The sequence below is a fragment of the Ailuropoda melanoleuca genome, chromosome 11 (assembly GCF_002007445.2).
Source record: "Ailuropoda melanoleuca isolate Jingjing chromosome 11, ASM200744v2, whole genome shotgun sequence".
Classification (NCBI taxonomy): domain Eukaryota; kingdom Metazoa; phylum Chordata; class Mammalia; order Carnivora; family Ursidae; genus Ailuropoda; species Ailuropoda melanoleuca.
In genome coordinates this window covers 79,858,304-79,885,972 of record NC_048228.1, presented here as the reverse complement: position 1 = coordinate 79,885,972, position 27,669 = coordinate 79,858,304, and the positions used below count along the sequence as shown (strand labels likewise).

Here is a 27,669-nt window from a genome sequence, read left to right as displayed (position 1 = left end):
TGCTTCTTGGCCCATCATTACAGACATTGGGAGACCATAGTGAATGGCAAGATTTTACCTTAGTTTGCTAATTTTGTGCATGATAACAATTGTTAACATTGATTGAGGTTTTCCTAATTAACCATCGCGTTTAAACACTCCATCCTTAACACTTTGTGCAAAGGCTGGAACTAAGGTTGTTGATGATACAAAGAAGCCACCTCAGCCTCTGCTGCTTGGTAGGAAGGCTGCAGGGGCAGAGGGCCGAGGGTTTGGGCACCGGAGGCCCTGGGATCTGAAGGCCTGGGTGTGAATCCCTGCTTACAGCACTCACGTTGGCAGGGAGTTCCTCCTTAGGGCTAACCCAACTCCAGAACCTGTGAAGGTATGCCCGAAGGCTTAAAATCCCCAGTAGAAGACCTTGATTTGGCTCCTTTGAGCCTTAATCTGTAGGTGCCAGGGAGCCATTGAAGTTTATAAAGCGAGGGGGATGGTAAGTGGTTTGAAAATACTTTTTAGGGGGTTAAAATCTGTAGATATATTTGAATGTGAAGCAGCCTCAAAATCCGGGCAGGACTGGGGTGAGGCAGGCAGGCGTCCTGCATGGAAAATTTAAAGACGTGCTCACTTTCATGGCCCTGTAAGTCCGAGCCTGTGCTTACACGGTCCTGAGAACAAGGATCTTCTTATACACTGCGCCTTCAGCGCCTGCTTCCCTCATCGTCCTCCTGGCCCTCCTCACAGCCGTGCCCTTCTGCCCTACAGCCTGCTCATGTGACCCGGACTGCACTGCCAGGCAGGTTCAGTTAGCTCTCAGGAAGGGTTTGTTTTGTTTAAAAAATGACCTTTTTGAAATATAATTCATATACTAATACAATTTGCACATTTAAAGTGTACAATTCAAAAAAAATAATGGTGACAGTTCACTGTTTTTAATCCCTGTATTCGTAGAGTTGTGTAATCATTAGCACAACCTAATTTTAAAACATTTTTGCCCCCCCTGAAAAAAACCTCGTGCCTCCCACCCCTCCTTCAAACCCGAGACAGCCGTTCATCTGTTTGTGTCTCTCTGGACACTCTGTTCTGTCATGTAAATGGAATCACACACTCTGTGGTCCTTTGTGGCTTTTCCGCTGAGCACATTATCAGGGTTCACCATGTTGTGTGTGTTAGTGCTTCATTCCTTCTTGTGGGCCATTCATAGGCCATCGTAAGGACAGACCACAGTTCATTTATCCACCTGTCAGTTGATGGACATTTGGGTTCTCCCCACCTGTTGGCTGTTAGGAGGAGTGCTGCTGTGAACATTCATGGACGTGTTTTTGTGTGGACGTATGCTAAGAAAGGGTTTTATAGGTGAGCTGGCGTGAGCACATTCTCCTCTGGGATCAGAACCACAGATGACATTCTGACCGCTAGGATTGTTAGGCCAGTGGGGGTGGGCGAGGTTTGGTCCCCAGTACCAGGCTTCCCTGCTGGCTGGCCTTGTGTGCCTGCCTTCTGCTTCAGGCTGGGGCGGGGGGAGGGGGACTCTGGTGTTGCCCCCAGGAGCGCTTGGGAAGGCGAGGGGTGCGGGGAGCCCCTATCAGGGCCCGCATAGCTCTCCCAATCACAGGGAGGCCATCAGAGGGCCACCGGTGAGTGGTATTGGCCCAAGATTGCATTTCCTTTAGCTGTTGTCAGACCAAGTGTACTTTAAGACCCCTTGGAGGATTCGTGGAGACACATGTTGCTGTTCCTTAGTTCTACAGTTTCTGGTTCTGGAGATGGAATTCTTGGGGGAGCCTGAGAACTTGCATTTCTTACAGCTTCCCAGGTGATGCTGATGCTGCAGGTTTGGGGACTGCACTTTGAGGCCCTCTGGATTTCTCACACTGCAGGGGCCGATAGGCCAAGGGCACATCGTATTCTAACTTAAACTCCAACCAAAAAAACGCCTCAGTGGTCGTTAGTAAAATGAACAAACTGAAAATTAGAAATGCATTCTGTGGCAGATTAGGAAGCCGCCAACAGGTCCTGTTTTCTTTGCAATAGAAGTAATCAAATATAAATGCTAGCTGTTGTAATTAGCCTGGTCGTGTAGTAAGCATTTGGTGTTTGCACTCTTACGCAGCTGGATGGCAATTCTCGCAGTGACTTCCTGCCATAGGTGGGACTGCCGGATCTGAGAGGTGAGGCTGGAAATGCTGGATAATGTGGCCACAGCTCCCACAGCACTTAGATCGCACAGCCACAATTCAAACCACATTTGTTCTAAAGCCAGTCTTTTTCTTTTTATATTTTACTTTACTTTATTTTTTTAAGTAAGCTCTAGGCCCAGTGTGGGTCTTGAACTCATGACCCCAAGATTAAGAGTCGCATGTTCCACAGACCGAGCCAGCCAGGTGCGCCTAAATCCAGTCTCTTAAACCCAGTGATAAACTCTTCAGTTTTAGGAATATTTGCTTAAATTTGTGTTTGCGATAGGTTAAAGAACAATTCTTGTGTTGGAAGGATTCCAGAATTCAGTGCTAACCTTTGCTAATATAGCACCCAGTTTAGGCATTATTATATCCTAATTTTTAAAAACAGAGTTAGAATTTTCCTAGTTGAATGGTTTCTATTAATATCACTTATTTAAACGAAGGAACGTGTGTCTCCGGGAGGTAGCGAAGCCACACCTTCCCACGGACATGAGCTAGCGGCCCCAGACTTACAGCTGTTGACACACATGGTGAACTCTCGATTTTGTAAAACGCTGAGTTAAAGCCAAGGGATGCATTAAGCTACTTTCTAAATGGATTTTTTTCAAGTAAATTTGTTTTATCACTTTCATCTGAATGAAAATATTTACAGAACGGACACTAACAAGATTTTAAACGTCATTTATTGATAAGGAAGTGCTGTAACTATGGCCTTATATAATTCTGAAAATAATTTGTGGTACCAAACTATGCATTTTACACTTGAGAGAATAAATAATATGTTTTTCACAGAAAGCTGAGGTATTGTGGTTCACTTCCTGTCCAGGTGTGTTCGCTTGAGAACTTTTGATTAAGGACCGTTCTGGTGATGAGAGGTTATAGTCTTACCTCAGTGGGTTTGGTTTTGAGAATTGTTTCTTGGTAGCATCACCTTCCCCTGATAGTTACAAAGGGGAGGTTTTTCTTACTGGCACTGGCCTTGGGCTGGGTGGGTCGTAGAAGCCGGTGGCTTTTTTAGCCCAGCGGGGCTTCAAATGGTGGAACTTACAGGTCAGAGGCCAGAAGAGCTGCCTTATAAAGTGCTCTTTCTTCCTATTGCTCTTTGCAGAATGTGTTCGTCATCCCCCCCTCCCCCCAGAGAAGTCTGTGCACCCATATTCTGGAAGTTTCTTTCATGGCTCCTGATGCTGCAGTGTGTCACACCTGGTGTAAGCCCCGAGCAGAGCAGGCTGCAGACAGTAAGACCAGATGTTTTACTGGCACACAGCAGTCACTGGATTGCCATTTCTCCTCACCTCCTACTCTTTGATTTTCTCTGCCTTGCCCGTTCCACATTTTTTAGCCCCTCACCTCTAGGTGCCAGATGTAATGTCCTCTAGAGATTGACTGAACGTACTAGAAATCTTGCTGCTTTGGCAGAACCGAGGAGGGACTGATTTTTCTCACAAAACAACTGTTTGCAGTCTCGTTATCTGGAACAGTGTCACGGGCCACTTGTAGCCACAAGGGAGGCTGGGAGACCATGATCTTTGGCTGAGCCTGTTGCCACCTTGTGCAGTATCCGTGGTTGTAAGGACGGAGGGAGAATGGAAATGGGGGGGGGGGCAGGGGGCTGCAGCACTGTCCATGCACAGTGCTTTGCTGCTCACCCACGCTTTTGCACGGATGGTTTCCTTTGCACAGAAAGCTCCTCGTGCTCTCTTGTCCTCTCTGCACCCAGCACACCACACTTCAGCCCTGACAGACTCTCCTGATCCTTCCAGACCCCTCAGTGTCACCGTCTCTTCCCCTCTTCTCTAGGACATAATCAGCCTCTCCTTCCCTGATGCTTGTTCCTGCTGGAGAGCCGTGTACTTTCTCTTTGAGTTACCTACCTCGACCTCTAGGTCTGTGCTGTCCCATAGTTGCCACTAGCCACATAAGGCTAATTAAACTTAAATGTAAACTAATTACTCTTAAATGCAGTACAAAATTTAGTTCCTCACCCTAGCCCCACTTCAAGTGCTCAAAACCACGTGTGCTCAGCGGTGAGCTCTAGAGCATTTCCCTCCTCCAAATTCTCTTGCACAGTCTGCTCTCGGTGATGAGCTCTTTAAGGCCTCACCTTACCCTGACCCCGTCACTCAGAACCATAAGTGCAGCCTTCAGGGTGTGCTCGAGTTGTGCCGTCTCCTAACTGAGGTGGTGAGCTTTGGGCAGAGGTGACACATAACTCTGCCACCAACATGACTTCTAAAAATATTGTCACTGGATATGTAAGAGGTATTGGGTCCACTACTTTCAAGGACTCAAAAGCCCATGAGGACTTGCAAATTTCAAATTTCTCATTGTGCAGTTTAAGAAACTGAGGCTCTGAGAGGGAGAGGGACCTACTTGAGGTCATGCGGGCTGTCAGTGGTAGAAGGGACTGGACTCTTGGTTGTCGTGGCTGCGTTCACTTCTCTTTCCATTAAACCAGACCTGATTATCACCAGCCTGCTTTCCCTGATTATGTTCTATTCTTGCCTATCCACCCGTTTCTGGCTTCTTGAGAGAGGAAGTTGTTTTCAGCTCTCCGCTGTCCTCAGATGCCCACTGCATATAGGCGGTGCTCAGGGAACGCTCAGGAAACAGATGAGACTTCGTCAGTCAGGGATTGTTCTGTTGCAAGAAACAGAAAATGACTCAAGCAAGCTTAATCAGAAGGAGGCTTCTAAAATCAAGATAAGGGCAAGAGCTGGAAACTAGAAGTTGTCCGGAACCACGGAAGTCTCTCTGGCTCCCTCTCTTTGGGGCCACGTAATTTCTCTTCTGGTTTCCTCTTTATTCTACACACCAGCTTTCCCAGCTGACAAGTCACTCTGTAAGTCACACCAGCCGCCAAGTCTGCGTGACCTCTTAACTCCAGAGGCATCCGATTACCTAACTGCCAGTCTGTGTTTCCCTCCAGACATTTGCGAGCTGATTGGCCCAGCGCTCGGCAGCTCCTCCAAGGAGGGACAGGAGGAGCGTGGTGCCAGCATGGTGGGGGCCCCTCCAGCTACTGTCTGGACGGTGGGGAGGAGAAGGGCAGGGCCTGCACCGGGAGGCGAAGGCACAGCCTCCAACTACCGCAGATCGGTGGGTTCTTGTTCATGATGGTGTTTACGGACCAAAGGCAGAGCCATGATAGCGACGGTAACTGGAGCTTGCTGGCTTTATCATGGTTGCGGGTTATCTGGAAGTAGGTGAAATGGTGTGTGGCAAGCTTGTACATTTCTTATTATCAGAAGTACTTGGAAAGAAGCTGGTGACCTCCCATCAAAAATGCCACTGCTGGGAAGGAAGTTTGATTAATGTCTTTACCCAGTAGTAAGAATTTGAGATTCTTGAGCGAGGTAGGTAGTTGTCATATGGCTGAGCAGCCAGAGGTGGTCAGGGTGTCCCTGGAGGAAGAAGGACCGGCGGGCCATCACGGGGCTTAGGCTCGATGTGGTTGAGCCTGCCTGGGGCCTGCGTCCACTTAACGCCTCCTCGACAGGCCACCGCGAACGCTGTGGGCACGTTTCTTTCTTTCTTTTTTTTTTTTTTTAAAAGATTTTATTTATTTATTTGACAGAGAGACAGCCAGCGAGAGAGGGAACACAAGCAGGGGGAGTGGGAGAGGAAGAAGCAGGCTCCCAGCATAGGAGCCTGACATGGGGCTTGATCCCAGAATGCTGGGCTCATGCCCTGAGCGGAAGGCAGATGCTTAACAACTGAGCCACCCAGGCGCTATGGATGCATTTCTGAAACCGAGTTAAAGCTCCATGAGGACAAAGACACGGTCTTGTTACACTTCTGGGACCTGGGACGGGGTTTGGATCATAGATGGTTCTTGATTTCTGCTGGATACACGATAGATGATTTTGGAATATTAACCAAATATGGGTATTTTATTGTAACTACGCAGATTATACTGTGTAACAAATGACATATACATGAAGAAAAAATACAAAGAAAACATACTGATATTCTACAGAAGTTTGGGAAGTTGTGATAATAGGTGATGTTTTCTCCTTTTCTCTTTTTCAATTTTATAATGTAGTGACATTTGAGAGTAGGAAAAATTAATTTTTAATTAAGAAAGATGTTCAGAATATATTTAGTCTCATAGAGGGTTAGAATGGAAACACATTCCTGTCACAAATCACGATAAGTAGCAAGCATTCAGATTTGTTGGAAATGGACCTGATTATAAAATAAGTTCTCTCTCTTGTGGACTTGAATGACAGATGCTCATTTGGTGATCTCCTCCCGCCCCTTCTGTTTGGAATTCTTCAAGCTGGCATAACCAGTAATTTGAGCTGAGAAAGTGCCAGCCTTAATTTGCAGAAATCTAGCCTAAAAGTTAGAGATACAACCCTTCGTTTGAAGGGTTTTTCTGGTTGCCTGCTGGCCACTGTCCTCTTTCCTGCCTGAGATGCCTTTGCCCCACGAGGGCCACTCCCTACCTGCTCACCGTCCCAGGAAAGACCTCAGGTGTCCCAGAGTGCTTGGCTGCCTAATGATCATGGAAACTCCAAATTTCTCTGGTTTCAGTAGAAATAAAATTGCAGTATGATATGTTTGTAGTTTCAGAGCATAGTTTGGACATTTTTTTTTTTTTAAAGTTACATTAAGAAACTGGAAAGCCATAGAACCTTTTTCTCTGTAGCTGGTAGCTCCAAAGATACCACGTTCCCTCTGCTCAAATTGCTCTGACGGTACAACTACAAACTTTGTTTTTGGGAATTGTAATTGCTAGGCTAGTCCGAATCAGTATGTCCTCTTTCTAAATTAACATAGCTTGTTAAAGTTTAAACTCTGTGGTTGAAGTCATTTTAAGGTTCCTGATAATATACGGTTTTATTGTTTCTGAAGAAGTCACATCAGTAATATGAGAAAAGCAAACATATCATGGTGTCTATTTTTATTTCATTTTATTATGTTGTAAATTGAGGTGAAATGGGTCTATAATATTATATAAGTTTCAGGTGTGCGATACTATAATTTGATGTCTGTATTCTTTACGAAGTGATCACTTCCAAAAGTCAGGTCACTGTCCATTTCCATATATTTGACCCCCTTTACCCATTTGCCCACCCACTCCTCCTTTCCTTCTGATCACCGTGAATGTGTAAGTTTGGTTTTGGTTGGTTTTTTTGTTTTAGATCCCACAAGAGTAAAGTCATACTGTTTTTGTCTTTCTTCTTCTGACTTATTTCACTTAGCATAGTACNTTCTAGCTCCATCCATGTCATTGCAAATGGCAAGATTTTTTTTTTTTTTTTTTTTTTTTTTTTTTTTTACGGCCGAGTAGGTGCTATTCCGCCATGTACGTATACACCACATCTTCTCTATCCACTTATCCGTCAGTGGACATGTAGGTGGCTTCCTTTTCTTGGCTCTTATAAATAATGCTACTGTGAACAGAAGGAGCACATATCTTTTCAAATTCTTGTTTTTGTATTCTTCACATGAGTACCCAGAAGTGGAACAGCTGGGTCATAGGGTAGTTCTCTTCCTGACTTTCTGAGGAACCTCCATACTGTTTTCCAGAGGGTCTGCACCAGTTTGCATTCCCACCAACAGTGCACAGTTCCCTTTTCTCCATGTCCTTGCCAGTCCTTGTTGTTTCTTGTCTTCTTGATAACCCTTCTACCCGCCGTGAGGGGATAGCTCATTGTGGCTTTAATTTGTATTTCCCTGGGGGATAGGGATGTCTACCATCTTTGCATCCCGATGGCCAAATAATGTTATCTTTGGAAAATCGTCTCTTTAGATCCTCTGCCCGGTTTAAAAATCGGATTGTTTTTTGTTGTCTTTAAGTTGTATGAGTTCTTTGCATGTTTGGGAAATTAACCCCTTGTTGGATATGTGATTTGCAATATCTTCTTCCATTCAGTAGGTTGCCTTTTCATTTTGATAATGGTTTCCTTTCGCGCAGAAGCTTTTTAGTTTGATGCAAACCCATTTGTTTGTTTTTGCTTTTGTTTGCCTTGCCTTTGGAGTCAGAGCCACCAAAACAGTAAGACCGATATCAAGGAGCTTATTGCCTGCGTTTTCATTTGGAATCTTAACAGTTTCAGGTCTTATATTCAAGTCTTTAATCCATTCGAGTTAATTTTTATGAATGATATAAGATAGCAGTCTAGTTTCATCCTTTATGCGTGTGGCTGTCCAGTTTTCCCAACACATGGTGTCGATTTTTAGTGGTATAATGACCCAGATCATCGCCCTCTAGATGCTTCTCAGGGAAGGGCTTTGGCCTTTTGCCTTTTCTGGTTGCTGTGTTAATGTAAACTCCAGTTCACTGCCACAGTCCCTGGCCATCCCACCCTCAGGGTGTCACAGAGCTCCTTTGGTTGTGATTGATAACTGTTTTGCCTGTTGTGGGTCAGAAGCAGTTTCATAATCACCCTATTACTCCTTCATTCTTTTCAGAATGGTATAGTTCTGTCTCCATAGGCAGGTGTGTCTGTATTGGTTCTTGCCCAAGACAGCGGACTCTTAGATGGCTGGGTAAGAGGCTCTTTTGTTTGTTCAGGACTTCTCTTTCATACTACTGTTATGATACCCTGAGTCTGTGGAGCTCAATAAAGTCTTTTTGATATTATTGACAACTTAGATGATTTGGAGCTTTTCATGTTAGATAGAAAAGGGATTCTTAATCTAATGCCTCATTTTACAGATGAGAAGACCAAGGCTCAAAGACCACCGGACCCACAGGGGTCTTCATCTGCATCGTATTTAGGAATAGTGTTCAGGGTCAGCATCCCCAGCATTGGCTGACTGCAGGGCAGCCTGAATAGAGGCTGTGCAGGTGGGTGGGTCTGGGTGCTGGGTGCCCCCACTGCCTCCCACTTCTAGGACTCTGGGCCTGCTAGCCTACTTCAGTCCCTTCCTTTGTAACATGGGGCTGGCAGTAACTGTCTCCCTCCATGAGAGGCAGTATCGCATAATGAATGAGAGCTCGGGCCTGAAGAAGGCAAAAGTGCACGGCCTTGGAAAACCTCAGACCAGGGAGAGACACGTGTTTGTGTGGCAGAGAGACAGGGCTTGGGAATGTTCTGACTGCGTGTTTTGAATTGGAGTGACCTTTGGGAGGATATCCTGGACTCTCAGATTTTCATTTACATCAGGACTCCTTCCTCGCACACCCGCCTTTTCTGAGTTGCTGGAGTTTTAAAAATGGGCCCTTTGAGCTTTTTCCGTTGCCTCCTTCCAGGCCTGTGGTCCTCTGTTTTCTTTGTCCTGAGGAGAAACCAAGTGGAACTTGGTGCTGGTTGATACCTCCCATTGTGATGAGTATTTTTGCAAATGGCTTCTGGCTATTGGAGAGGAAAGGGTCCTGCATAATTTCTGAGAGCCCTGATCCACTGGAGAATCCGTGTGCAGCATACTGCTCTAGAGTATGAATTACAAAAAAAATGTTTGGAAATTTTTAGTTGTGGTAAGAAACACAAATTTACCATGTTCACCATTTTTAAGTGTATAGTTCAGTAGGGCTACGTCAGTTCACATTTTTGTGCAGTGGTCCTACAGAACTTTTTATCTTGCAGAACTGGAATTCTATACCCATTAAACACTAATTCTTCACTCCCTCTTCCCTCAACCCCCAGCAACCGCCGTTCTACTTTCTGTTTTCTGTGAGTTCATCTACCTTAGCTACTTCCCGTAAGTAGAATCGCTATGGTATTTATCTTTTTGTGACGGGCTTATTTCACTTAATAGAGGACCCTCAGGGTTCATCTAGCATAAGGCTGAATAATATTGTGTGTATGTGTGTATGTGTGTGTATGCTACATTGGTTTATTCCTCTGTCAGTGGATATTTAGGTGGTTTCTACCTTTTGGTTATTGTGAATAATGACGCAGTGAACATGGGTGTGCAAATATCGGCCCACGACCTTGCCTCAGTTCTTTTCTGTATGTACCTAGAAGTGGAATTGCTGGATCACATGGTGATTCTGTTTTTAATCTGGGGGGAGGGGAGCCGCCATACTGTTTTCCATAGCAGCTGCTCCATTTTACATTCCTACCAACAGTGCACAAAGGTTCCGGTTTCTCCACATCCTCACTGATAATTGTTTTCTGGGGTTCTTTTGAAATGGCCATCCTAATGGGTACAAGGTGATACCTCATTGTTGTTTTGATTTGCATTCCTTTAATGAATACTGGTGTTGAACATCTTTTCATATTCTTACTGGCCATTTGTGTATCATCTTTGGAGAAATGTCTTTTTTAGAGTTGTTTGCATACTTTATAATTGAGTTCTTTGTTCTTTCGATATTGTTGAGTTGAGGAGTTGTGGATCTTTAAGTCAGATTGGATCTGGGCTTAAGTCCTGGCTCCTCCACGTCTGAGCTGTTGACCAAGGGCATTTGGCACAGAGTCCTCCACTGTCGCACGGGTGTGATAACAGCACCCACCTCCTGGAGTTAGTGATGTTAGGATTGCCAGTGAGGACGCACCCAAGAGATGGGCACTATGTGAGAGTGTAGACAGTCTGTTCCTTGTAGGGTTTGGAGGGCACCAAAGCCATCTCCCTTCTCAGTCTCCACCACAAATGGCAGCCATCCCTTAATTCCACCCCCCACCACTGTCCGTTTTATCATCACTGGACTTTTAGGACAAGCAAAGAGATGTTCTTGGGCCACGAGAGACTCTGCGGCGTTTGGAGGATGCTCACATTGCCAGACGGAACGTCTCCGAGCCTCCCGGACAGTGTGCAGGTGGTTCGTACCATGCCTTCAGCCTGTTGGCACAGAGCATGTCGGGGCTCGAAGTCAGAGCCAGAGGAGCCATGGGTCCTGCTTCTGTGCCATGCCGGGTGCACACCTGTGGCGACGGCCCTGCCTCACCAAGCCTCTGTGTGCTCTGGATTCAGAGGTGGAAAAGCCACACGTGGGTCAAGAGTGCTGACAGACACAGGGGACTGGTCGCTCTTCAAACTCCCTCGATGGGGAGAGACAAAAGACCAGAATCATGGCAAAGAAATGTCATAGATGTTGTGCCCTTTAAAATCATCCCAGCAGAAGGTCAGACGACGTGCAGCTTTCCAGATGTCCAGAGGTTGACCAGTGCAGTGAGCTGAGGCTTGGCCGGCTAAGCACATGGTCCCCAGGCTCTGGCAGGTCAACCCCTGCCATGATGACCTTCCTTGAAATATAAGGTGCCGCTTTAGGGCTGTGTGCTCAGTATGTAGTTTTCTGTGTTGTGCCAGGATGTTTAGAAAAGTGTCTGTCCTTTGGAGTGGAGCTGTGTTAAGTCTTTACCAAACGACTTGGTTCCATCAGAGCAGCCAGTTTCTTGCATTTGTTTGGTCACTCGCGCTCATGTAACACCTCTCCCTTCTGAGCAACTGCAAACGGAAGCCCGGTGTTCCTGGAGGTGCCATGTTCCGTTATGGTCCGTAGAGACTTTCAAAAGGAAATGTTACTTCTTTCTCGAGATTTTTTGGGCGAAGTAAGCTCTGGTAATGTTTAAAGAATTTGCTTACTTACAAACAGTTTTCAAAGAACATTCGAACTTGTCCACTTTCTCTAGTAAACCCGATTGTGTGAGGTCTGTTAGGGTTTTGAATGAACATCAGGGTGCTGACTTTTAAGGGGTGGAAGCCACCTTGATGATCACGCTGTTTTCCGTTTTCTCATTGAGGACAAAGCCCGAAATTTCACACAGCTAAAACCCAAGCTTCCCAGCTGCCCACCGGGCGTGGTTACCTAAAAAGAGTGCTGCTGTCTGGGTTTGCTTCCTTCAGGATATGGGCCCTTATAAGGAAGGCAGTGAGGCTGGGGTTTTCCAGGTGGAAAGGTCACATTTCCAGATATAGCCCAGTGAGCACTGTGTCGAATCGGGGGAAGAACCGGGGTCGCTGTTGTCACCTTCTTGTTTCACAGAGTGGACTTCCCCATCCCCTCTCCCCAGTGAAGCCCAAAAGTATTTCCTAACTTTAAAGTCATGGGCTTCCTCTCATGGAGTCTGACCTTAGATCATGTCCAGATAAGCATTGTGTAATGGGATGGGTGGGGTTTGAGTTTTTAGCCACAGATGTGAGAGGAGGGGGGAGGGGGAGGGCGGTGGCGTTTGTAGCTGGGGCTTCCAGCATCCATCCTTGTCAGCCCTCATGCCCAAGTCCTCACTGCGGGACTGTCGTGCCAGCAGAACCCCATCAAGGTTTCCTAGCTGCCCGGGTGGGTCCCCCATATGTGCCACTGGGACCTTTCCTTCCTCCCTTCTGCCTTGGATTTTTTTGGAGGGGGGAAAGGGTCATAGATTTGACATAATGACAGGGCTCCCCGTTCCCACAAATTCCCACCGAAGGCCTCCCCAGCTCTTCTCTGGGACCTGAGAAGGTCCTCTCACAGCCCCCTATTTTAGGTTATTTCTAGTTGACTAGTTCCCAATACTCCTCTCTGGAGGCGAGTCCTAAGTGTGCCCAGGCCACTGCCCCCTTCCATAGGGCCAGGGTCCTGATCCCACTGCATCGTGCTCCGGCTTGTCCTGCCTCCGGTTCTTCTGACATGCATATCCCAGTGTGCTGCTTTTGGCCAGGGGGTCACGGACCCGGGGAGGCAGTGCAGTGCGGGTGAAAACCCAGGACTCTGTTCAGACCCCTCCAGATGGAAGGTATGGTTCTACGTGCAGTAAAGATCTAAAAAAACACCAGAGGAAAATATGTGGAAATTATTAAAAGAACTTATCTTTGGAAGGTGGGATTATAGTAACTTTCTTCTTCTTCGTCTTCTTCTTCCTTTTTTTTTTAAAAATATATTTTTCAGTGTTTCCAGTTGCCCTGCATAGAGTGAACACTTTTTTCTGGGGGGCGGGGCAGTCAGCGCACCTAAGACCCCTCGCCTGGGCCAGAAGAGAAAATGGGGCTCCTTTTCTTGAAAGTCACCATCTGTGCCACTGTTTCCCATTTTACCAGTCGTGGAAGACTGGCCCCCATGGCCGAGGCCTGGACTGCGGAGCTCTCCTTCCACAGGCACTGCCTCTGCCCCCTCCTTCCTACTCCCGGGCTGCCCCTCAGGGCCGTCTTTCAGATGTTCCTCCCTCTATGGCTGCGGCAGTTTTTCCTCTGCTTCTCCGCGTGGTTCTTTCTATGCATAACTCAGTCGTTATCTCACATCACCAGGGTCCACCGATATGGTGTTTAATGAAGTCTGAAATCTGCGTACAAGATACAATCCCTATCCCTGACACAATGAGAACGCCTTACTGTGTTCTTTAACATATAAATATTCTGAGCGCACAGCTGTATGCAAAGTACTGTAGGAAGAATTGGGTTGAAAGTGGATTTATGCTGGTAAAGGAGTGTGCAGGTGTGGTAGGGGAGACAAAAACTCCAAGGGGAAGGGCTGGGTGCAGCTAAACGGAGTTCAAGGTTCTGAATTGGAAGGCTACCCTCTGGGGGATGGGAGGGGTCATCAGTGCCTCATAGTGATGACATTAATGATTTGGGGTTTACAACTTTGTCAGGATAATATCCTTTTCCACACCAAACTTAATAAATATTATTTATTAAATACACTACCTCTACCTGTTCATATTATAAATGTCTGTGTGGCAGAAACTATATCTTGACTTTCGGTTCTTTCGCAAAACTTGAATGGTTTTTCGCCTCGAATGTACCGTTGACCCTTGATAACCAATATGGGTTTGTACTGTATAGATGCACAGACTTTTTTTCCTACAAAAATGGTACAGCACTACAAATGTATTTTTTCTTCCTTAAGATTTTCTTGACACTTTGTTTTCTCTACCTTTGTCGTAAGAAAACAGTATACAATACATATAACAAAACGTGTTAAATCGACTGTTGATGTTATTGGTAAGGCTTCTGGTCAACAGTAGGCTGTTGGTCATTGAATTTTGAGGGAGTCAGTTCTCTGTGGATTTTCAGCTGCACGGGGGTCATGCCCCTAACCCCTGCGTTGTTCAAGGGTCAGCTGAATTTTCTCTGATTTTACGTTGACAGATTTTGTTTGTCTCATGTCTTGAGGTTGCAGAGTTGTCCTGTTCTCTTTTTCTTCATCATCTTACGGGCGTTCGAGTGGTGTTCACTGGAAGTTGGGCTTATCGTGTGAGCCCTGGTTTTAGTGCCGGGGTGGTGCCCTGGAACAGGCAGTGTTGGAAGGACCATTCGAAATCCACTTCCTGCAGTGGGGGGTTAGTCAGGTTGTCCTGCACTGACAAGGAAGCTGGCTGGTGAGGAAGTGGGATAAAAGGTAGACCAGATGACAGTCCACTTCTAAGCCCTATCCCAGGACCTGGTTTGTAAAAGATGTCCCAAGATAAAATGTGTAAGATGTCCCATGGCAGCACAAGTCAGTTGCCACATTGACGTCGATAGCAAGTACCGTGGATTCGGAAGGAAGGGTGGCTCTGAGCTGGAATACCATGGACCTTCGCTCAAGCAGCTCCAGGTCTCTTCTCCCACTGTAAAAAAAAAAAAAAAAAAAAGCTCTGAATTTTGCCAGTCCATCGAGACTCAAAACACCATCGTATTCCTTCTGGTCATAATAAAACCTTGTTACCAGTACTCTCAAACTTTTTTCTTAGCTACTGACAACTCTTTTTTAAAGGAAAGTTTTTAGAGGCCCTAAAACCCATGAAGTCCAATTGCTCTGCTGAAACGGAGAGAAGGGGTAGTTTCGAACCATATTTGCTTCTGCTATGGATTGAGTGTGTCCCCTGAAAATTCACATGTTGAAGCCGCAGTACTTAATGTGTTGGTGTTTAGAGGTGGGGCCTTGGGAGGCAGCTAGGTTTAGATGAGCCCATGCATGCAGGTCAAGCCGATGGGATCAGTGCCTTATAAGTAAGAGGAGGAGGAGACCAGAGCTCACGCTCTCTCTGTCTGCCACATGAGCGCACAGCAAGAAGGAGGCAAGCCAGGAAAAGGGCCCTCCCCAGGAACCTGACCATGCTGGCACTCTGAACTTGAACTTTCAGCCTCCAGAACAGTGAAAAATAAGTGCCTGTTGTAGCGCCTCAGTCTCTGGTATGTTTACAGCCGCCCAAGCTCAGGCAGCTGTGTCCCCACCACTCCCCTGGCCCCGGCGTGGACTTTGCCGTCAGCTTCATGGGGTATAGTTTGAAAGCTCTCCTTCCACGATGCAGCCCCTTACTGGTACCATGTTTAACTCGGACACCCCAGTGCCCTTTGCTGTGGTCAGGGGGGATTTGAGGGTGAAGATGTTTTCTTCTCTAGGCTTCTAGTAGGAACAGATGCCGAAAGCCCCCCTGAGACTGAGCATATGTTCCTTGCTGGGTATGGGGCAGGGGCTCTCCTCCTCGGAGGGGGCTCACCTGGGGGAGGTGCTGGAAGCCGTGCTGTAAACAGATGAACTGCTTTTCTGCACATGGCCAAATATCACGAATTGAGAAATCGTGATCTTAGCTTTTAGTAGTATATTTTTCTGTTTCTGTTGGGTGACTCATTGGTCTATGTTTCTGACTATTTATGTTCGTATCTGGAAGTTTTCTGGGAGGAAATTTATTATCAGTGTAATAGTGTGGGTAGTTGATCTGGGTCAGCAGTGGGGGGTAAGAAAGTAAGGGATGAATGCATTTCTTGAGAAAATAATATTAATTTTATTTCAAACAGTTGCCTTTGACAAAGATTAAAATGAGATTTGGCTGGTGTTTGATAATCAAAATATGTTGTACTTTAAATTTTGATTGATCAGGTTATCTATAATGGATGGAGTCCTTAATTAATTTGAAATAATTTATTTAAAAGGTAACTCCATTTCGTAGTGTTGGATAATGTGAAACCACCAATTAAGGTAAATCTACAACCTAAAGTAAGTGGCTGAAAAAATGCTGACTGCCAAAGGCCAGGGATTCTTGAACTTCAGTGGGCATAGAATTTCAGATGTTCAAACCCAGGTCCTGTCCCACCCAGAGTCTGTGAGCCAGTAGGACTAAGGGGGGCGCCAAGACGGACAGTCCCACCAAGCAAGCAGATGGTACGGATGCTGGTCGGCTGGAACTGCTCCCGGAGGCAGAGCTCACGGCCTGGGTTCTGGACGTGGTGACCCTGTGTGCTGTTGTTGGAGGGGGGTCAGGGAGACCTTGTCCTCCATGCCCACATTGAAGTCCAGGCAGGGTGGGCTTGACCAGCAGCTGTTGTCATGGAGAGTTACCGATGTAATGATGAACGTAGGATGGTCTGACACCTTTAAAATCTCCATACGGACGAGATCAGAGGGCTGAGTGTGGGCAATAGGGTAACTCCGCTGAAATAGAACTTTTCACTTCTTCTCTAGAGCTCGTGTCAGGATGGCGGTCTTGCTAGCACAGGAAGCCCTTCACTGTTCAAGCTATCTTTCTTTCTTTCTTCCTTTCTTCCTTTCTTTCTTTTTTAAAGAATTTATTTATTTATTTGACAGAGAGAGAGGGAACACAAGCAAGGGAAGTGGGAGAGGAAGAAGCAGGCTCCCAGCAGAGCAGGGAGCCCGATGCGGAGCTCGATCCCAGGACCCTGGGATCATGCCCTGAGCTGAAGGCAGACGCTTAATGACTGAGCCACCCAGGCGCCCCATGCTGACTCATTTCTTACCATCTGTGTGTACTCCCCCACCCCAGCATGCACACTTTCCCAGGCTGATGTGGAACTCCTTGAAATTCCCAAATTCATGATGATGTTTTCATTCCTGTGCTTCACATGGAGTGACCTTCCCTCTCTGGCAGTTGTCCTCCCTGGTCATGCTTCGGGACTCAGGCCCCGACCATTGTCTCCAGCACTGACACTGCCCCCACCCCCCTGCCAGGCTCAGAGTAGGCTCTTCTCTCCTGCCCTTCGGCCGCCCTCTGTGGCCTCTTCTTCTGCTGCGTCTCACACCCTCCGGTCATGGTGGCCTCCTCTGCTCTCTCCTTGGGGACGGGGGGGTTTCATTTCATTGTTCTTGAGGCAAATTAAATGATGGGTCACCAGGGTGATTGACATGTTCTTTGTAATATTTTTCTTATAAAGCTCTCTATATAACATTCTATGTATATGTAAGTATTGGTATCTGTATATTCACATATAGATGTATAAAGTTTATATAAAGTTTATATAAAGACTGCACAATTTAGGAATAAAACTGTGAAGAAGAACTTCAAGAGTTCCAGNCAGGGTGATTGACATGTTCTTTGTAATATTTTTCTTATAAAGCTCTCTATATAACATTCTATGTATATGTAAGTATTGGTATCTGTATATTCACATATAGATGTATAAAGTTTATATAAAGTTTATATAAAGACTGCACAATTTAGGAATAAAACTGTGCAGAAGAACTTCAAGAGTTCCAAGAGTTCCTTGGGCCGGAGCTANCCCTGCTTGTGTTCCCTCTCTCGCTGGCTGTCTCTATCTCTGTCGAATAAATAAATAAAATCTTTAAAAAAAAAAAAGAGTTCCAAGAGTTCCTTGGGCCGGAGCTGAGTGCCACACAAGGGCCTTGCTTGTGTCTTCCTCTGCATGTCCGTCCTTGTCCCCTGTCTAGACTGTCCATCTTTTACTTCTTTCCCTTCCTTCATTTTCCCCCCAAGATGCTCCAGGCTGCTTGATCTTTTGCTTCTCTGAGCTCCTCTTGACTTGACTGTCTGTGGTTTTCGGGCCCAGGGGGATGCTCAGTGGAGGTTTGTCAGGGTGCTGGGACAGCATAAAGGGGGTGCTGCAGAATCTGACAGGGCAGGGAATGGCGAGAGGAGTCTCTCCGGAGGGCGTGACCTTGGCGCTGAGCTTTGAAGGAGGAGGACATCAGCCAGACAAAGGCCAAAAGGGCATCCCCGCTATTGTGAGTGTAGCCATCCCTCTCCTGCTCTTCCATGCCCATTGTGACCCCGGGTCCTGGACATGCTAAGGCAGTGACCAGGGTCCTCTTGTTGTTTGTGGGGAGCCCCTGGGAGGAGTAAGCATCTGTCTTCCCCTGTGTTCTTCGGTAAACTGGATTTCTTCTTTCTCCCCAGCCCTAGTCTGATTGTGGAGAAGTCTAAGCAGCGGAAGGATTTTGCCAGGTTTAGAATAAAGTAGATACTGATGATAGTAGGAATTCAGTACAGATCCCTGACCACATACGATTTTACATGTTCATAAGGATTTTTCATTTAGTCTCTGCAGCAAAGCCCTGGGATGTGGAGGCAGTTATTGTCTCGGATTAATGGATGAGGGAACTGAGGCACGGAAATCAGGGTAGTGAGTGGCAGCACTGATTCGTTCCCGTCACCTTGAGTGCCTGGAGTCCGAGCACTAGTTTGGTGTCTCGGGCTGTGCTGTTGGGGGATAAAAACAGTCCTCGCTTATCAGGTGGTTGGGAGCATGAAATCAGTGGGGACTTGTAAACTACACCATCTGGCACATACATAGTCAGTGGTCCAAAAAATGTGAGTTTGGACCTCTCTGAGCCTCAGTTTCCCCATCTGGGAAGAGAGGGAGGTTGAGCTAAGCCGTCTTCTGGTGCCCTTTTCAGCTCTGGGTCCCTGAATTCCTGTGAGTGCTGACCATTTCCCCCACAGCCCAGAAAAAGGAAGGAGAGTGAGCAAGGGGCGTCTAGGGCAGTTGGCATGCGCACGCACGTGCGGGCGCACACACACACACCCCACTCCCCCACCCCCCGCTGGTGCTGACCAGGGGCCTTTTGTGCTGCTCTTGGTGCTTTTCCACCCTGAGGTGTCCCAGAAAATCCCAAGGATCATAGTTTGAAATCCAGTGTTCCGTAAGTGGTACTAGGAGAGAGCCAACTATGACAGAGCTCAGTGCTTTATATTCCAACAATCTGAATATATGTTCCTCTTTATGTGTTTATTGACTTTAACCAAGATACAAGAGCCCTGACCTTCAGCCCTCTTGGAAAGTACAGTATCATTCCCCTTCCAGATGCAAAAACAAATGCTATTTATTTCAAAGGATAATTTTATCTCTGCATTAAATTTAAAAATTCATCTACAGCATTTTCTTGGTTCTTTTCAAGCTTTATGTAAGGCTTTAATCGCCGCCACCTCCCCACCACCAGGAGACCAAGCTCTGGGAGCTGCATGCCTCTGCTGTCAGAGCTCAGCCCACAAGGGGGCAGCTGGGGGCACAGGGGGCTGACTGGAGCCCCAGGAGTGCCCCCTGTCCACTTTGCCTTCAGTCCTGCTCCCTCTGCCTGGCTGTCTGCACCTGGGCTTCCCACCACCAAGCTGCCTTCACTGCTGCTCCTCAGAGCTGTCCTCACAACCCCTGAAAAGGTGGATTCGGGGCTTTTGGCTTCCGTGACTCCAGGTCTTCTTCATAGAGTCTTGGAGACTGCCCCCAAATAGCTCATTTGGAAGGGTGTAGGGATAGAGACCTGCAAGACCCTTGCTTCTTTTTCTTGTTTCTGCATATCTTGGCTGCTGCTTCTTAATAAAATGTGTGTGCCCAGCTCCTCAGCACTTATCTCCCCTCCCTTGCACCCCATCTCAGGCAGAGTTAGGCTCGCTCTTCTGTCTTCATAGCTCCCCCCAACCCAGCACTTTCTCACATGGTTTTATGCTAGCCCTTCATTTGTCTGATCCACCAAGCTGTGCATTCCCTGACAGCCGTGGTCTCTTTCCAATGCAGCAGAACGCGTAAATGGAACACATTTTCCTTAAAAGCTGTAAAAACCTCAAATCTTTTGTGATTCCCTTTCCTTACCCATTAATACATAAATTAATCATTCGATGCTTTCCCTAACTTGGGCTCAACCATTCTTGTCTTGTTTTCACATAGACACATATATCCGCTCATTAGCTGAAATGGGTCATTGGATGAGTAATTGATAGTCACCTGGATACCTTGTTTGTGTGGCCCTGTTTACCTGAAATGGCTCCCATCATTTACACCTGTGTGACTTTCCCTTGTCTTTCGAGAACTACCACCACTTCCAAAAACCTGGTCTTGATGATGGTGATGATAAGAAAGATAGTTGCCGTCTTATTGAGTGCTTGCTATGTGCCAGGCTTGTGTTCTCCACACATTTGCTACTTAGCCACACACACTACTCCACAGAGGATAGACCCTGTTACGCAGATGAGGGAACGTGTGTAAAGTGTCAAACCACATGTTTGCATTTGAGTAGCTAGATTAGTGGTGGAGCTGGGATTTGACCCTGGACGTGTGACCCCAGGGCTCATGCTCTTGACCTGATAGACAGGGGGGATTAATTTTCTTTGCTAAATTTCTAGAACACTTTCTTTGTGTTTCCTAGCAGCCAGTCACCCTGTTGAAACTTGAGGGTTTGTGTCCTAGTCATAGTTGGATTTCTGGCAGGCATGTGGCAAAAACTTAAAAGATATTTCTTTTTACCAAATGTTGTTATTTTTTTTTTAAATCCTGTTTCTCTGTGGCTGGACCATTCTATAATGCAACCGTAGAAAATAATGAGGTTCTTATAGTAGTGGTAGTAGTAGTAAGTATTTTCCAAAGAAGACATGGTAGGCTGTAGAGCAGTCTGGGTAAATGAACCCTTTTGTTCAGTGATTGTTCAGCGTGTATCTGCTGTTTCCCTGGCACAGGGCACTGCGGGGACACAAGTCTCTGCTCTCCCACAGTGATGTTCTGTCGCAGGAAAGGTAAAGTTGTTCATGCTTTGTAAACAGTTGGACAGCATTCACTGAGGACTGCCTGTTCCTTTCTTGAGCCTACACAGTTATTTCACTCTGGTTTTTTAAGAAATTGTCTTCAGCTGTTGATAACAACAGATGCTGTGGACGTTAATCCCTGTTGTTGTTAACTTTTCTCCAGAGGCTTATTGTTCAGTTTTAATTCTCATTTCCAAAATCTATTCATGTGGCTAAAACAGAGGTTTCAGAATAACTGGAATCTTAAACATTTCTTTCTCTCTTGGCACGGGAGAGCAGGCGTTTTGAGATGGAGAGAGTTATAAAAATGCTCTGCTGTGGGATAACAGAAAAACCCAGAATGTTGGAGAAGGGCCTGTCTCTTCTTGTTCCTCCTGGAGCTCCCCTTTCTTACAAGGCACTCCATGTGTGACTTACTGTCGTGTCCCTACAAGGAGGAGGACTGCAGTTCAAACCTGAGCAGCGTCTTCTGCAAGGACCAGCCAGGGGCCCCAGGTTCCATGCTTCCCAGTCAGCACAGCACAGCTGGGAGGCCGTGTGCGTGTGCTCTGCTTTCCCTCGGCCCTGTCACAGCGTCGGCCGAGTTCATACCGATGAGGCAGAGTCATGCTCTTCCCCGCACACCTGTGTGCAGAGACGGGGCGAGAAGAATGTAGCGGCGCAGTTTCAGGAGAGCAGTTCGGCAGCTAAATTATCGACGTACCAACCTAGATCGTATTTATGACCCTGTTGGGAATGTCACAGCAAGGATTTCCGTGGAGGCAGTTGTCTCTCAGGACCCCTGACATGTGGCTCGTTTTAAAGTTCTCAGAACCCATTGAAATCTAGTGTTTCTGAAAGGCTCTGTAGTTTAAGCGTGTGCCATCCTGTCATTATAGGGCATGTCCGAATAGTAAAGTCTAATCCCAGGCTAGCGTGTTATTGTGGCCCTTTGGTTTCATGGCCCTGCAGACCGTAGAAGTCTGTCTGTCTGTCTGTCAGTGCCTGTGGGCTCCACAGTTGGGGCAGTCAGAGGTGAATATCATTTCTCATATTTTGCACGGAGGGACTGGAACCCCAAAGGTGTATGTGTTTACAGAGCTTTACAAAGAGGGACCACCAAGCTGGCCTCGGGGTGGAGGGGCTCCTGGCCCAGCTCCTCCATACTCTTCCCCATCAGTCTCTGTGCAGCAGCCTCCCTGTAAGAGTATAGGTCGGGGAAGGAAGCCAGATCCCAGGGTTGTTCTGAAGAATGTTAGACGCATCAAAGGATCCTCTCTTAGACCACCGGGCACGTCACATCCCAGGTACATATAAGGGACTCAATAAATACTGGTGTAATTGGCTTAGGAATGATCCAAGTTAAAATAATGCACACGCTTATTATTAGAATAAGGTTCTCAGCGGACAGCTGACCAGCATCTTCATATTATCCTCTCCCTGACCCTGCCACTGCACTCAGCCCCGTGCATGTTGAGTACACGTCTCACAAGACTATACCCCAAGCACGTGCCCATGAAAAGAGGACTGGTAGAAAGCTATGCCCTCGGCCCAAACCTGGGTCTTTTTGCATTGATAAGAAAACAGCCCACTTGGATCCACTTAGCCAGGCCAGATTTAGAAAAAACCGATGCTTAACTATCTGTGTTTTGTAAGTTACTAAACTACTTTCTAACTAGGCTACCCTTAGTATGAACAAAGAGTGATATATTTAAAAATCGTTATTATAAACTGGAACGTTGGTAATTGTTACCACCTGCAATGAATTTGGGCAAAGGGGATATATTTTTACCCCTTCCCAGGGTTTAGGAGAGGAATAAGTGATGGATTTTTTATTCTGCGTGGGGTGCTTGCTGGGTGATTTTTCCTCCCCCTTCTCCCTGGGGGACACTTAGCAATGTCGGTGCATTTTGGATGGTCACTACTGGGGTGGGCGGATGCTCCTGTCCTCCTGTGCCTCGTAACACTCTAAAATGCACAGAACGGTCCCCTGCGACAAAGAATTATTCAGCCCAAAATGTCAGTAGTGCTGAGAAGTTGAGAAAACCCTGCTGTCAACTGTTAGGTTTATTTGGTGACCTTTACAGTGGATTAGCTTTTATTACGTGAATTCAGAGGTGAAATTAATGCTAGTATGCGTAATCCTTCTTCGTGTTCTGCACTTGGCCTTTGCACCCTGGCTGAGGTCCGGACAAGCTCTGGCCATGTGTGAACGCCTCGATTCAGGCACCCAGCAGTGACTGGGCTCAATGGTGGCAGGGAAGGGAAGTGGGCTGACGCAATACCAAGTACAGAGTGCTGCATGACGGAATGAAGAGTAGATCTGCAGCGTAGAGCCCCAGAATGTGTTCTGAGGACCAGCAGTGGCAGCCTCACCAGGGAGCTTGCTAGAAATGCAGACTCCCAGGCTCCCCAAAGACCTACTGAATCAAAATCTGGGTTGTAGCGAGATCCCCGCATGATGCTTGCACATCTAGAAGTTAGAGCAGCACTGGGTAAGCATTTTGTACTTCACGTGGTGGCTCTGACCTTGACCAGGTTACAAAACCTCACTGCGCCTTAGTTATTTGGGCTGTAAAATGAGGATGACAGGGTCATCTGTTTCATGAGGCGGTCATGAGAATCAGACAAGCTTATTGGTGTCGAGGACTCATAGTAAATGCTTAACAAACTGAGCTGTGAGGAATAATAAGAAGTAGGCAGAAGTCAAGAACATTAGGGAAGCAATGTATGTCATTATCATCAAACAATGCCTGTACTCCTTGCAGACCTAACAGCAAACACTGGTACTTCCTTACACTCTGATTTTTGTCAGCAACCCGACCAGCAAAGAGTAATGGATCTGGGAACCAAGCAGCCTCGACTCCCAGACGTGTTCCATCAGCCTGGCCTGGGTCACCCCTGCTCTGTTCGCTACATTGCAGGATTTGAAAGTAATAGTAGGAATTTTCAAGACGCTCCAGAGGAGAAGGGTGGTGGTGAAGAGGAGGGGTGAGGTTGAATGCAGGAGGCTAGGGGACAGGAGCCCTTGACTGATGAGCAGGGGGTTTAAGGGTAAGGAAGAATGTCCAGACTGTACCTCGCGCTCTGTCACCAGGGCGGGTTCCTGGCTGTCTCCTATGTGCCCGTGAAAGCACACTGGGCGCCATTCGCGGCTGCCCCATGGCACCTGCCCCACGGAGAGACCGTCTCCCCGCCATCACTTTTGGGAAACAAGACCCTTCCAAATCCTTCGGCGCGAGATGAAGCCAAACTTGAATCACCACCACAGTGTCCAGCAGTTTCAGCAGCCGTGATGGTAAAAGAAAAAAGGGAAGAGCTCAGATGGAAGACTCCAGGTTGCAGAATAAGATTGAATAGAATACTAACTAAAATGCCTTCTGAAAAAAGGATCAACTTCACCTATATCATGTTCAGTACCAACTAATGCTAAGTACACAAGTTTTGGGGGGATTCGTTTGTCTTCTAGGTGTTTTGCAGAATATTTTGCAATGTCTGATTTAAATCGGAACAGATTTATAGTACTTTATTTGGTTCTAAAAATTATGTTTATTGTCACAAATTTAGGAAATACAAAGAACAGCAGCAAGCACATGCAAAGCTAGCACCCATCTGTCTCTTCTTTAGCAGTATCTGCCCAGCACCTGCTGGGTGGAAGGGACTGTGCCAGGTGCTAGGTAAACCCTCACTGACAAGGTGGCCTATCTTACCTTTTTAGAGCTTACAGTTTTAAGTGGCTTAATTTTGATGTGTTTCCTTCCAGTATTTTTTTTCTGTGCTGTTAAGGACTATGTAAATAGCAAACAATAAGAAGCTAGTATTCACTGTATTCTTGCTGTGTGTTCGACCCTGTTTCAGGTAGTTTATAGGATATGTATTAATCCCTGTAACACTTCTTTAAAAAAAAAAAAGATTTTATTTAGAGAGAGAGATAGAGAGCATGCATGCAAGCAGGGGGAGGGGGACTCCACGCTGAGCACAGATCTCTTGACCCTGAGATCATGACCTGAGCTGAAATTAGGAGTGGATGCTTAACCTACTGGGTTACCCCAATCCTGTACCCCAATCCTGTAACACTTCTGTGAGGGAGGTACCCCAATCCTGTAACACTTCTGTGAGGGAGGTGCTGTTATTCCTGCTCGACAGATTGGGAAACTGAGGCATAAAGGGATTAAGCAACTTGCTGAAGGTCACAACATCAAAAAATGCAGTCTTAATTAAAACCCAGACAGCCTGGCTCCGGAGCCTGACCTTTTAGTCACTGAATGGTCCTGCTTCTCATAATAGTTTTAAGATTGAGATCCTACAATACAGATACTTGTGATTCCTGTTTTTTTACTGACCATTACATATGAGCATCCTCCTATAATGTGCATAAACTACCCCCAAATGCAGAATGTTAATTTATTCATTCATTTAATAGGATCATAATGAAATAGATGTAGATAGAAATGTGATGACAAGCATTTGAATGCTTACAGAGATCACGAAGCATTCTTAATACTTACGATAAATTTTGTTAATCCAGTAACTTTAATAGGAGTTAAGATGGACAAGTCACTTTAGGAAATGAAACTTGTAGCTTGTGTTTGTAGCTTGTGTTTGATTTCATAGATTTCATAGCAGGAAATCAAACCCACCTTTAGATAATGAGCAGTCAGTGCTGAAACTGTTCTGGAAATTAATTGTGATGTGGAATTTTGTTGGAACTGTGCACTGGAAGAGATTGTATGTTGTGTTCTGGGTGGTTGTGAGATTTGGGTTGTCTGTGAAGGGCTTCTCACAGAATGTTAGGACTGTGATTTTATTTAGGTTCAGTTTAGAGAGACGTTCCCAAGAATGCATTGCCTCAGATGGGGCCCACTCATATAAGAACATTTTTTTTTTTTTAACTGTTATGTTCAGTTAGCCAGCATACAGTACATCATTAGTTTTTGATGTAGTGTTCAACGATTCATTAGTTGTGTATAAAACCCAGTGCTCATCAAAGCACGTACCCTCCTTGATACCCATTGCCCGGTTACCCCGTCCTCCCATCTCCCTCCCTCCTGTAAACCTCAGTTTGTTTCCCGGAGTCCAGATTCTCTCATGGTTTGTCTCCCTCTCTGATATCTTCCCATTCAGTTTTCCTTCCCTTCCCCTGTGGTCCTCCACGTTATTCCTTATGTTCCACATATGACTGAAACCATATGATCATTGTCTTTCTCCGCTTGACTTATTTCACTTAGCACAATCCCCATGTCGATTCTAATGGTGGGTGCTCATCCTTTCTGATGGCTGAGTAATACTCCACATAAGAACTTTTGCTGTTTGTAGCTAGTTTCAGAGTAAGCAGGTGGGATGTTGTTTCTGCATGTCTATAAGGTATTTATTTGTGAGTTAGAACAGCACTGTGTCCCAGCCACATGGGGTCTGCAGTTGAGAAAGGTACAAATTCATGAAATGTAAAGAGATTTCAACTAGTAAATAGAAATTTGAAACTTGATGACATAGGAAAAATTTCAATTATAGGGATATCTAGCAGAAAGCATGAACTTCCAAGTCAGACAGACATTGGTTGGGATCCCAACACACCTGCTTATTCACTGTCTGACCCTGGGCAACTTCCTTTGCTTCTCTGAGCCTTAGTTTTCTCTTCAGGCCAATCCCTGTCTTCTGAAGTTGTCATCAGGATTAAATGAGTCTGTCTATATAAAACACCTGGCATGGTGCCCAGCACTTGGTAGAGGACCCGTTAATGGTCACTGTTATTATTGGCTATTAAATACGCATTAATCCTCTTCCAGAATACCTAGCCTTACAACATGGTGGTTAAGAATGCACATGGAGGGACGCCTGGGTGGCACAGTGGTTAAGCGTCTGCCTTCAGCTCAGGGTGTGATCCCGGCTTTATGGGATCGAGCCCCACGTCAGGCTCCTCAGCTATGAGCCTGCTTCTTCCTCTCCCACTCCCCCTGCTTGTGTTCCCTCTCTTGCTGGCTGTCTCTGTCTCTGTCTAATAAATAAATAAAATCTTAAAAAAAAAAAAAAAAGAATGCACATGGAAGCCGGCCTGCTTGGGTCCCCCATCCTGGTTCTACGCTTCCTAGCTGTGTGACATTTGACAGGTGTCAAATGTGCTTCAGTTTGCTTTTCTTTAAAACGGAATAGTTACAGTAGCTACGTCTTAGGGTGGCTGAGTGTTAAATAAACTAGTGTCCATAAAGCCCTCAGAATAATCCGGTACAGAGTGAGTACTCTGTGATTATTTGCTATTCCCAGTAATACAGTCATCAACTCAGAAGAAAATAGAAATGTTACACCTTTAAAAGTAGGTATCTTTGAACATTTCCTCAGCTCCTACAATTTTTGCTTGCTATTTGATGTATAATTTGATGGTTGTGGCTCAGACCTAACTTATTTCAATGCATATTAAAACTTGAATTTTAAATCTGGTGATATCATTTCATAATATCTGAATGAACAGAAATTTTCTGATTTGACACTATGTTTTAATTTGTATTGAAAAAGAATGACCATTCTGAAATGTCCTTTCCTGTCCCCAGATTATTCAGAACTGGGAGAGCTTCCACCGCGATCTCCCTTAGAACCGGTTTGTGAAGATGGACCCTTTGGCTCCGTCCCAGAGGAAAAGAAAAGGACATCTCGCGAGCTTCGAGAGCTATGGCAAAAGGCTATTTTACAACAGATACTGCTCCTCAGAATGGAGAAGGAAAATCAGAAGCTACAAGGTTGGTTTGACATTTTTTAGCATGAATAGGCCTGATAGTTTATCTTGGCTCTGAAGTGAGTCACATCGGACATAAGTAAGTCGTCTTTAAAAAGAAAAACAAGATACTCTAGCATACGTACATACATTTATATACATGAATATGTTTACTTTTTCCAAGTCGAGTCAAAGCTTTTTACTTTCTGGAGCATTCACGATCATCTCACCAACTCTGTTAAATTATTCCTATATGGTCATT

The 27,669-nt window shown here is 45.9% G+C and overlaps 1 protein-coding gene across 10 annotated transcripts in view; it reads left to right on the top strand.

Annotated features, from left to right (window-relative positions):
• The window catches only part of TBC1D1 (TBC1 domain family member 1), a 236,496-nt gene that overhangs the window by 161,269 nt on the left and 47,558 nt on the right, over positions 1-27,669 (top strand). For 6 of the 10 annotated variants that reach the window (XM_034671960.1, XM_011233005.3, XM_034671961.1 and 3 more), the window contains one exon: positions 27,247-27,432. In XM_034671960.1, the coding sequence (XP_034527851.1) occupies positions 27,247-27,432 (186 nt within the window). Of the gene's footprint in view, positions 1-5,044; positions 5,365-23,144; positions 23,197-27,246; positions 27,433-27,669 lie in introns of those variants that run through there. The other 4 variants (XM_034671967.1, XM_011233009.3, XM_034671964.1 and 1 more) reach the window with 4 other exon arrangements.